Genomic DNA, 11,771 nt, shown 5'->3' on the forward strand with positions numbered 1-11,771 from the left:
CAGGAAAATCCCCGAACATGTAAAATATGCCAAGAATATTACATTACAGGCTGTTTTTGACCAGAAAGTGTGTTAATTTTTTTTCCTATAAATTAATTAATAACAATTTTAAGCTTTTTTTTTTTTTAGTGAAGCATGTGAGTGATGCATGACTCTCAGTCTAGCAGTGTATGTCTAATGCAGACATTAGCTTCAGCATTATGTCTAATTTAAGCTGCACTACACCAGGTTTCTGTGTCAGGAAGAAAGTGGTGTGTTATCAGCCTACTTAGGTCAGACAAGACTGCAACAAAGAAGAACAACCCCACCCTTCCTGAGCACTAAAGGTTTGGCCTATTTGCTAAAAATAAAATGTAGTTCCAGGTATGCTCAGTGGGGAGAGATCTTCTTCTCAGTGCACAGGAAGTGACAAATTTACACTAACAAGTGAGATGAAAAAGTTGCAGAAAGAAATGGCTATATATATATATGAGGAAGCTATACCCTAATAATGTCTCAAACTTGTCTGCATCTCCATGTACATGTTTTAGTCAGGATTGTGTTGGTTTACTGCCATTTGGAGTTGTACAAAACACACATATAGTTTAATTTTTCATGTGGAAGATATCATATTGGGAGATGTATCTACAGTAAACATTGGCACTCATATTGCTCAGGTTACTCCCTGACCTAAAAGAGACTTTCCATTGCCCCCTGGCCAGTATGAAAAGCTTTTTTGTTGATCAAAGTTAGACAAAGGCATAAAAAGAGGAAGCCATCTTTATTTCTCCATGGGGCCCCATTGCTTTAAAACATTCCAAATTTAATTTTGGCTCATTAGTAAACCTCTGGAGTACTTTTGTCTCATACTGCAGACACAACCTCCGAGACTTGCATGTGTGCGTGTGTGAGACAGCATCTTTAATTACCCAGGTAACACAGCCAGATGCTCCATCACTCTGGCAATGGCACTGATTAAAAGCAGTAAAATATTCATTTCAATCAGACACCCACATGCCACATGTATAATTAATGCACAGCGGAAGGACACAGCAACTTTTACCACAACCGCACACACATTTTCATCACCATATTCCCTCTACATGCTGTAACCAGCTGCTGCATGTGTATTTATATGTGTGTGTGTGTGTGTTTGTGTCTCAGGGAGGATCCGAGAAATGGAATTGTGGGTGAGCCACTTCGAGTAACACTCCACAGGGAGGTCAGAGGGTAGCCATGCTGCATTCTGGGACATCATTCAGCCACCTACACAGCAGATGTGTCAGGTTGCTCTTTCAGTGCCCCGACTCTCTCTGGGAGTGTTTTTGTTGGGAAAACAGCATCTTGAGTTTACCGTATAGCGTTCTTTCTGCTTTCTCTGTTGTGGGTGTGCTGCCTTTACTGCTCCTTCTCCTACTTTTCAACACTGCTGTACTTGTCAATAACTTGAAATACCTGCAAGCAGATTGTCAGAGGTCTTAAAAGCGCCCTGATGTCTCTAGTGGGCGGGAGAATATACAAACACAAAACAATCTTAGACTTAAGGTGAAGTTACAGACATAAAGTAGACATCTGATTTCTCACTTCGTTCAACAGATTCCTTCTTCACCCAAGGCTACACACGACACAGAAAGGGACTTTCCCTTTCAGCATTTGTGCAGAAATATGTTCAAATGTTTGATTCAAATGTAAATCACACCAAAAGGATGCTCTCTTTTCTTTTCTTCTCTCCTGTCAATCCCCCTGGGTTCACTTTGTCTATTTTCTATTTCTGTCCTTTCAATCCATCTGACTGCTGTGTCTTTGTTTTCTTTGATTAAGCCCTCTGTCGCAGCATTGTTTAGACTCCAGCAGTAGGCTACAATTACTCAGCGCAGTGTGTGTGTGTGTGTGCTTGTGTGCGTGTTGTATCACACTCATTACAATTACCTCTGGGTGTGAGTGTGTCATCTGTTGCCTGCTCATGTTCCAATTTCTCTCTGAGTGGTAAAGGGAGCGGCATCCAGATGCTTCAGTGTGCACACAACAGTGCGACCAGGAAATGGGAAGTCTCCATTAGAATGAGTGGGAGCTGGGACTCCCAAAAAACCTGGAAAAGGTTAAATCTGTTGGAGCAGGGACATCTTTACACATTGAAACTTGCCTTCAGCAGCAAAATGCAACAAGGCCCACGTGTTAAAAGGGTTGTGGATGTTGCAGTAATGCTCTTTTTAGTACAACAAGATAACACAGTCTATAGGATTGATCCTGTAGTCGACAAGCTAGACCCTTGTAACAATTGGCAGACATTACAAAAGCACGGCTGTGAGGCGCACTGATGAGAATTCTGGTAGCTTTCATTTGATTATGACTGTCTTGGTTGGTATAATCTTGTCTATGCAATTTCCAAACATTGCATCTGTCTGATCAGCTGTGAGAGGCCAGAGAGATATTCTCCCAGGAGCCTTGCATCAACAAGTAAGTGCTGTAGCTAGCAAATACACACACATAAATACATATAAGAACACTAATGAATGAACTGCTTGGTGCATCAGTCTCCATCTCCGCACATCTTTCATCCACTGCTAAATTGGTTGGTGTGACAACAGGCTTTTTGATGTTCTTATCCGATGTCACACAGGCTCATCATCTCCTCTTACTCTCTCACACACTGGAACATTATTCAATTGTGTTCCCATAATCCTCATTTCTGTTGATGACACATGAACATCTTTGATCCGTTTGAATTGAAGCAGATCTTGCGATAAAAAAGCCAAAATAACAGTTTTTCTTCAAAAGCTTTTATTTTTTTTGGCTATTGCTTTGATTATTGATATGCAAAAAACAATATTCACTTTTGCTCTTCATTGCACAGTATTGCACAAATCCTATTACTGCCCACTTACTCATACATACTAATACACCTGTAGACACTGACTCTGATAAAGACCTACCCTGTTAGCAGTAGAATAAAGCTTCCGCTGACTGTTGACTGATGTTTCATAAGCTGATACAGGCTCAGCTCCTAAGATGCATGACACAAATAAAATAATTTATCCCAAATGAAAACACAGTAGTCGCCTTTTGATTTCACAGTATAACAAGTGTGCTATTTGTTTCAGCATACACACACACACACACACACACACAAAAGATTAACCACACACAAAAGATTACCAAGATGTGAACCATAACTGCCCTCCTCTTGTCATCGACGACAGTGCTTGCAGGCTGTTGCTGTAAATAAGAATGTTTTCTCAGTCAACTTGCCTTGTTAAATACGATTTTTACAAAATTCCATGAAAAATTTCTCAAAGCTTGACGGTGGATATTGGCATCCCTGTGCAAAAAAAAAAATGGCGTTTTAGAACCTGCAAACAACCCAGCATAAATTTACACCATTAAGTCCCTCAGGCTAGAGAATGCGTAAGTGCAGTGTGTGTGGCATGAGAATGCAGCAGTCGTAATGAGAATGTAGATGTCCTCTGCCTGCCATGGACCAAGCCTCCAACATGCACACACAAAGTGCTTACTCTCGTCTGTTGCCGTGTGTCGATGAATAATGCACATATTAATCTCGCATTGTATGGGAGCTTTGCTAATCAATTCAGCATTTGCTCGTCTGAGGTTATCTAATTAATGTGGCATCTTTGTAGTCACTCGGCATGGTTAACGTTCTCTGAGGTTCAGTCAGTAGTAGTTGTAGTGAAAGGAAAGGTGAGGTTTTTGTTGATTTTTTTCCCATAATTTTCCAGCAGTTTAGACTGATTGACTTGGCTTCTTTTTTCTCACTACCATCGGCAGCTCCACCCTCACCAGTGTCCAACCAGTATGAGTCTTTAAAGCAGCAACAGCAACCCTTACCACCTGTGCACCCAGAGGCTCTGAAATTTGATAGACAACAAGGAAGAAAACTCTTTCAGCAGCAGTAAATAGTCAGCGGTTCTGCAAAGTGACTAATACTGACCAGTAAAGCAATCACTCACTCATCAAGCCAGTTTGTTAAAAAATTAGAAGTTTGTGGGATCTTATCATTCCTGTCAGCTGATGCTCTGCTCCCCATGCTGTTCCTCAGCAAGAACAGGAAGCGCCACAGCTTTGTCTGAGGTTGAGACTGAGACTGGACCTTTGCTCTCTTGCTCCACATTCGGAGAAGAAGGAAGTATATTTTGGGCAAGCAGAGCAGCAGGTAGGTTGGCAGGGCTGCGGGGAAGGGGCTTGAGTGACCCCCCTGGCCCTACTCTCCCCTGGTCATTAGCCTTTTCCAGCAACACACGGACGCTCTTGGAGAACACAGTACGTGGGTCAGTGGCAGGTAGAGCAGGGCAGACACAGTTCTCCCTCAACTCCAGGGCCTTGACAAAGACAGAAGGAAGAACAGACACTTTCAAATAGGGAAAACAGAACTAACTCAATTCAAAATGATCAAAAGAATATCTTTCTACAAATGAAAAAATACAAAAGGATGGCTGTTGTATGTCCTGTAATAAATGGCTGTTGGTTTGGTGGAGAGCATTTTGTTGGTTTTGCATGCAGCATGGTTTCCACTGGTGTATTATAATCCCCTCGGGCCCACCAGACCTAAGCATTGGGGAATTTTATTTTTAAATGTATTTTAAGATGGGGGTTTTTAAACTACAATGTGTTAAACAAGTCGCGTAGCTCCTTAGAGGTGCGTAGGTTGTGTGTGTAGTGAGTGTGCGGTCTCGAGAGAGAGAGAGGGAGCGTGCGCGTGTGACAGCGAGGCTACCAACCAGAGTAGAGAGTATGAAGTTGGCAGTAACATTATAACTGTGAATATAGCAGTGCAGTGTGTGTACAGTTTGGGCTATTTGTCGGTGAATAAATTGTACAACTCCTTAAGACCTAAGATCCAATTACCCCCTCCCACCCCAAAAAAAGATACTTGGCCGTCGGCCCTAACAACTTTTGTGGCGGAAACGCTGATGCAGTATCGTTATTATCAGCTTCTTGTTCTTTTTACTTTGTGATAAGTGCTTCTACTGCATATTTAATCAAAAAGCAGCTGTGAACTAAAATGAATGAGACAAGAGGAGAATGAGATAGACAGAGTGGAAGAAAGAAAAAAAGAAGACACCAGTGACAAACAAGGACAACAAACATACTGAGATATACAGATGCATTGAGACAAAATTGGACAGACACAAAGATAATCAAAGATATTAGAAGATTTGACTCCTCTATGTTAAATCAGTCTGGTTCGAACTAACTGCAAACACCAGCCAGCATTTAGAGACTGTCTTACACACCCACACACTGCCAACTCATTAATCTCTCACTTAGAATTACCTACAAGACTCTGAGCACATACATGCACTCGGCCTCCCACTCAACAGGCTCTCCCTCTCATGCTACGGGTGGACTTAATGCGCTTTTCTTAAGGATGATGAGCGCACTAGTGGAAGCAAAGTGCCCTCAGAAGAGTTGGGTTAAGTGGCTTGATGCTGTCACCTTTTTGCAAGGTTAAAAACATCACATTATGCATCACTTTCACCCGACCGGGCTCAGCTGTTAACTGGTTCATATGTGCTGCTACGCTGGATTGAGCAGTATGGTGTGAGGAGGGTATTATAGATACCAGAGCCAGAGAGTTTTCACACACAATGCAAGCCGATGAATCCCCAAAACAACAGTCTTCATCACTTCGCTGCCTGTGGCTACAGCCTGGCCTCACCAGCAACTGCTGCTAGAGGTCAATCTACCACACAGGGTTTCAGTATGGCGCACGTGCACAAATGTATAACACACGCACGCGCGCACACATGCACGCACACAAGCACACACACACTCACACACACACACACACACACACACTCAACAACACAGAACATGTACACACTCAACAACACAGGCACCTGATGGACAATTAGTGGTTTAACCATCTGTTCGTCTTTTGTGCTTGGAGCATCTGACAGTGTACCAACAATCCAACTCTAGCTCAAGGTTAAAGTCACTGCTGCCTGATACATTGTTAATCTCTCTCTCTCTCTCTCTCTCTCTCTCTCACATATGAACATGAGATGTAATGACTGTGGATGCTGACTCTACCATAGAAGTTGCTGCTTTAACCGCTTGTTGAATTCTCTTCTAGCCTTAAGATACAATTGATTGTCTCACCACTGTGAAGGAACATGTGTGAGCCTGTGGGATCGAGCTGTTACTGCAGGGCTGTTTTCTTTCAGGTCCTCAGCTCAAAGCCTCCAAGACATTAAGTTAAGCAGGCCCCAGCGTGGCAAAATGTTTTTCCTGTCTTCCTAAAACCCTGAATCTTTTCCTCTCCTCCCAAAGTCTGTCCTTCCTCTCTGCCCTCCTCTCCACATGTCTGCAGGTGGATGTGCATCTCTCCAGACGATTCATTAGCTCCATTAAAACTCCCTCCACCAGCTCCCAAGCTGCACTGATTCTCCTAAACAACAGACAGGTGTCGGGCTCTCTTCAGGCGAGGATCAGATTATCTTTCACTTTAGACAAACAGATGAATCAAAGCTACAGAAATAAGTGTATTTGCATCATTTAGGTAAAAAGTAGAATAAGAGGGTCTTTTGTTTGTGTGTGTACCTGTGGTATGAGGCGGTCCAGCTGAGTAACTCTGTTTCTGTGTGATGGGTGTGTGGACAGCCACTCGGGGAGGGTGGGCTCTCCACTCAACTGGTCTCTGAGTTCCATTTGCTGCCAGAATACAGGCCCCGCTCGCACATCTGCACACGCCTGGGAAGGACACACACACCCCATGGACTTAGAAACACACATGCACAGTGTGGCATCTTTCTGTCTTGAGCGGGAAATCTTAACTAATAACATATATTTAGTTTAGTTTAGTTTGACAACGCTGCCCCCTAGGGTCCTGTCGAGAGATTACAGGGTTTGAGAGCAGCAGCTCCATTGGAAGAGTATAACTTTGTAATGTTAAAATGCTGATTGGCCTATAAAGAGTAAGATGTGTTTAAACAAGGCCTTGATCATTAAACACTAAATTAAACACTAAACATTAAACAACTCAAAAAGCCCCAATGATCTTTAGTATTGTCATATTGTGCTAAAGGGGTACTCCATAAATTTTGTATTGGATTTGCACAAATGTGGGGAAGTAGAAGAGACACAGTGAAAAAAATGTCAAAATCAAAGCAGCGGGACCGAGATATCCTGAATTTTGGTTGCTTGGACAGGTCCATGCTGGATCCTACATTTCCCACAATGCAACTCAGTAGCATCTTTCATTAGACACATGCCAAACCCCACACCTCCAGTTTGTAATGCAGGTTTTTTTGTTAAAAGTCTCAAGCCCAAGCCAAGGTAACCCTGATGACATTACCAGGTAGTAAACTGAAATTCATGTGTAAAATTGGTGGAGTGCCCCTTTAATTAATAACAAATTGAGGATAATGATACCTTTGCAGCCAACTGCAGTCCAACTTGGTCTGCTTCAGCCTCCAGTTTCCTGCTGTAAGGACGGTTGAACATGAACTGAGGGAGTAACAGATGATACTTAGCAGAAGTCAGACTCTATTTCAGTGCTTTCTAACTTTACAACAAAAACATTATAGCATACCATGTCAGTGAACATTGTATATCAGGTGTGTCAATGTTTCCTCACTTGACTGGCAACCAGGAAATTGTGCTATACAGTGTATATGGTAAAACACAATGCAAAGTAATGTGTGTCACCTCACCTGTGTGAGCTTGTCTTGCACCCACTGTCCCAGAAGTGCCAGGCTGTCTCGAGGACATATGGCCCAGATGGCTGTCAGCAACACAACGGACAGGAGGTCCACGACATGGGACAGACTGGCCTGTTCTGCCTGGGGGAGGAGGGCAGAGCGATGTGGGGCGACAGAGGAGAAAATTAAGGAAAAAGGAAAGTGAGGGATTTGGGTAAAAAAAAAGGAAGAGAATGAGATAGATAAATAATAGGTAAAAAGTTTTGAGGTGGTGAGAGAGGCAGTTGGGACATATTGATCGTTCCCATCTATTTTAGCAGAACTTTAACGCTGCAACAGATTTAGAGGTTTTAACAGCCAATCCAATAGAGCACACCTACTGGGTAATACCAAGCCCATCGATGCTCATTCCCTTCATCTTATTAAAATCTCCTTCAAGCATTTCCTCTGAGGACGTTTAAAGTCTTCAAATACCCACAACTTCATTAGACACTTTTTTAGAACAAGAAAAATGGGCTTTTATAGCCCGAGTAAAAACAGCCATCTGTGGAGAATTAATAAAACACGACAGTGCCCTCGCTCGACAGGACTTTGGTCATCATAGCGCTGACAGGATCAGTGAGTGTTTGGAGGTGATTGTCAGTGAGTCTTTATCACCGGCTGATGCAACAACACTGCAACTGATGCCACTTCAGCCACTACTATGCTACTGAGACAGAGTGGGGGCTGATGATGAATAGTGTATAGTGTATAACCCACATACCTATAGGAGGTCCACATACATATTTTACAGCCTTGTGCGGGAGAGACCTGGAAGACTTCCAGCTGTACTTCTTCCCTGTGTGCCCAGGGCTTCAAAATGACTAAACTTTGTTTTTTGCCACATTTGCACTTTAATTGTTTTCAGTGACTCATCCTCATGCAAGGCAAGGGTCTGCTGCTATCAACTAAGCCTGTCACATTTCAGAATACCACACTGCTCTTTGTACACTGCACCAATTCAGACTACTGAACTATATTCATGCTCCACAGAGGTAACAGATTTCTGTTTTTTTCTGCATCAGACTCAGAGCTGTTGTGCCATGTAAACGGTTTGTGTCCCTCACACAACTACAACCTGTGCTGAATGAATAAATGCACATGAGAGCTTGCCTTCTGTATATTAATAAAGTAACAGGTATAATACATTCGCTGTTGTATGTCCTGCTCTTAATATGAGTAGATGTTGTCATTGTGCACTGTGAACAAGATACTGTCATGTCAAATAAACTGACTCCCAATGGCAAGTAAAATATTACAGAAGAATCATATGAAGGGTCAGGGTGATATAATCAAGGAAACAATGCCACAGACACAAACACAGTCTGCTGAGGGTTGTATACTTACTGAGTGTCCCAGTATTGCATGAGCCATCTCGTGTCCCAGGACAATGGAGAGCTGGTGAACATCTGTCACAGCATCCAGCATCCCAGTAAACATGAACACTTTCCCGTTCTATGCAAAGCAAAATACAGTTAAAATCTGTTTGATCACTTGTCTCATCCAACTACTAATCATAATCATCCCACTGCTGCAGACCACACCCACTCTAAGCAACTTACTACTAAATACTCTTTGAATCATTTACCTTGTGTTCATTTATATTGTATTTTCTTAGCCATTTTTCACGTGGACAGGAAACAAATACAAGAAAACTATCATTTGACAAACTAATTCAACAATATTAAATTGCTGTCACAGGGAAATGTAAGAAACACTCTGACATCTGAAAACCTCACCAGGAGTTTAAAGATACAATAATGTGATAATATTGAAAGACATTGAAATCTATCATTCTTGTTCTGTATTTCTGTTACTGACTGGAAGGACAAAGGCGTTGGTGTTGGGGCTTTGGACAACATGGACGCTCCAGGTGACCTCAGACATTTCAGGGATGTCCTTGTTTCTTTGCGCCAGGTGCTGCACCACCCGCTCCACCACCTGGTGACGAGGGTCAGTCTCTGGAACCAACAGCTCTGCAAACTCCTCCATGTACTGAAAGACACACGAATAAACTTTTAAGGAAGAATTTAAATTTACTTCACTTCTCATATTACATTTTCTCCACATCCGTTTTTATCGCCTTTTAATCAAATATCATTTTATTTGACTCACTCACTCCATGAATCTTCACTCACACATGAATAATGTTATGTTGTGGGAAGTATGAAGTGGACAGCTCAGAGTTTCTCACACAGGAACATCAGTCAATGTCACATGTATAACAAATGTAGGCTGTGTATGTAAAAATCATCCGATACATTGCCTCCTAACACATCATCATCATCATCATCATCATCAACATTTGCTCCCTCCTCTCTCTCTCTCTCTCTCTCTCACCGCCTCCGATGTCAGAGCTGCCAACTCCATGTAGTTCTGTCTGCTGAACACCAGGAGGCGGGTGCGTCCAGTCACAGGGGACTCATCCAGGTGGGTCAGGAGAAGGAGGGCTACAATCACCATGGCAACACCTGCTATTGCTGCCAGACGCCAGCGGCGCTGCCAGGCCCATTCGCGCATCAGCTGCCGGCGGTTGTCTGGTAGTGCCACCCACCACTTCCTTATACTCCTGTGCACAGAGGGAGGCCACAATCTATGAAATGTCTCTTTATGTAGCTTAACGAGCCTTATGCAGTACATTTTACATCATATACTGCACTAAAGTGGTGAAGGATGGAAAGAGAAGAATAATTTGCCAGAAAGTTTGGCATTTAGCATAAAAGGCAAGTAGAAAAATCAGTAGTTAAAGTTCCAGTTATAAGTGTAGGAATCAAAACAGAATCACTGTGATCAATAATCCCCTTTTCAAACCCACTAGGGCCAAGAAAATAGCATATAAGCATGCATAAATCAGGCTCACAGCAATCTGCTATGCACAAAATGCTTAAGTAATTTTGTGTGGGTGCCCAAAGGAAACAGTCAAATATTAATGGAAACAAGTGGGCCAATACTTTTTGAAGTAGTGACTAAACAAAACAGCTCTCTGTGCTGCAGGGAGCTGCAAATTCAGTTTTAATCCAAAATAAAGTCTCACTGCCAGTTTGTGTTGTGGAGCCAAACTACCACAGAAAGTATAGTCCAATTTTTTTTTTTTTTACCAGTTAATTAAAACCAATTAATTAACAGAAACAAGGCAACAATTCCTAAAGTAATTAATTTGTTCATATCCAAATGACACAATTAATACAACTGCTGATTAAACAATTAGCAATGTGTTCATTATGAGATGTGTAATTAAAGAACACTTTGCCTTAAACCAGTGAATACATTTCTCAATTTAAATGTATATTTAATGGAAGATTAAGATTTTGCCTGCATTTCTATGTGCATGTTATCAACTAATAAATGGGCACATTTATTCAAAATAATTGTGCGTAATTGCTTCTTTTTTTTTACGTGTATGTATTGGACATGTTATACTAATTGGTTTTATTGTGTCATATTAAAGTTTTAATTGATGTTTTGATTAATCAACACTGAGAGCTCATCTCCACTGTGTCTCCTACCTGCCCAGTATTATAGCGAAGAGTTTCTGCAGAGGTTTGAGCACTAGCCACACGAGAGGAGCAGCAGGCAGAGCCCTCACTGGAGCTGAGGTGTGGAAATGGTGTCCCCATTGGGTCAGGACAGGGCCAGACTGCGGGGGGAAGGTCATTTGGGGACTAATCTTGTAACACACTGCCCCACCATTGCCACGACTTGAAAGACGTGGAGTGGCTCCGAAGTATACATTACGACTGCTGGACTTCGAGGATACAGGCCAGCCGGTCTTTCTCACGCGGTGTCCAGCTTGTTTGCTCACCTGAAAGTTTCGAGTCAAATGTGCAGAGAGGGAACACAAGCGACTACCTTTTAAAACATGAACACAAAGTAAAGCCATTGTTCGTGCTGCAGAAACTTTACTTTTTCCCGGTTCACTCCTCAGAGGCGGATGAAACCTCTGCCAGCACTTCAGTAACTGCAGACGACGCCAACACGGTCGTTTATTGTATGAGAGGGCTGATATGTCATCTTACAGCAGACTTTACTGGCAGAGCACTTTAAAAGGTACTTTTTACTGGGTTAACTTGAACAGTCATACCTGCTCTCAGCTGT

General features: G+C 42.4%; 1 protein-coding gene across 2 annotated transcripts; it reads right to left on the minus strand.

Moving 5' to 3' along the window:
* Positions 1 to 2,770: 2,770 nt before the first annotated feature.
* Positions 2,771 to 11,662, minus strand: oma1 (OMA1 zinc metallopeptidase). 2 transcript variants are annotated; one of them, XR_008321580.1, is made up of 9 exons: positions 11,183 to 11,662; positions 10,017 to 10,245; positions 9,498 to 9,671; positions 9,024 to 9,131; positions 7,650 to 7,778; positions 7,369 to 7,443; positions 6,538 to 6,687; positions 3,945 to 4,313; positions 2,771 to 3,842 (listed from the first exon to the last, which is right to left on the minus strand). XR_008321580.1 is itself a non-coding variant. In XM_053321801.1 (8 exons), exons 1-8 carry the CDS (start codon positions 11,554 to 11,556, stop codon positions 3,999 to 4,001), a joined length of 1,554 nt encoding a protein of 517 aa, XP_053177776.1. In that variant the 5' UTR covers positions 11,557 to 11,662; the 3' UTR covers positions 2,771 to 3,998. The 2 variants fall into 2 exon arrangements, 1 of the variants encoding a protein (XP_053177776.1); XM_053321801.1 differs by having other exon boundaries at positions 2,771 to 4,313.
* Positions 11,663 to 11,771: the final 109 nt, after the last annotated feature.

Source organism: Scomber japonicus, chromosome 7 (genome assembly GCF_027409825.1).
Source record: "Scomber japonicus isolate fScoJap1 chromosome 7, fScoJap1.pri, whole genome shotgun sequence".
Taxonomy (NCBI): domain Eukaryota; kingdom Metazoa; phylum Chordata; class Actinopteri; order Scombriformes; family Scombridae; genus Scomber; species Scomber japonicus.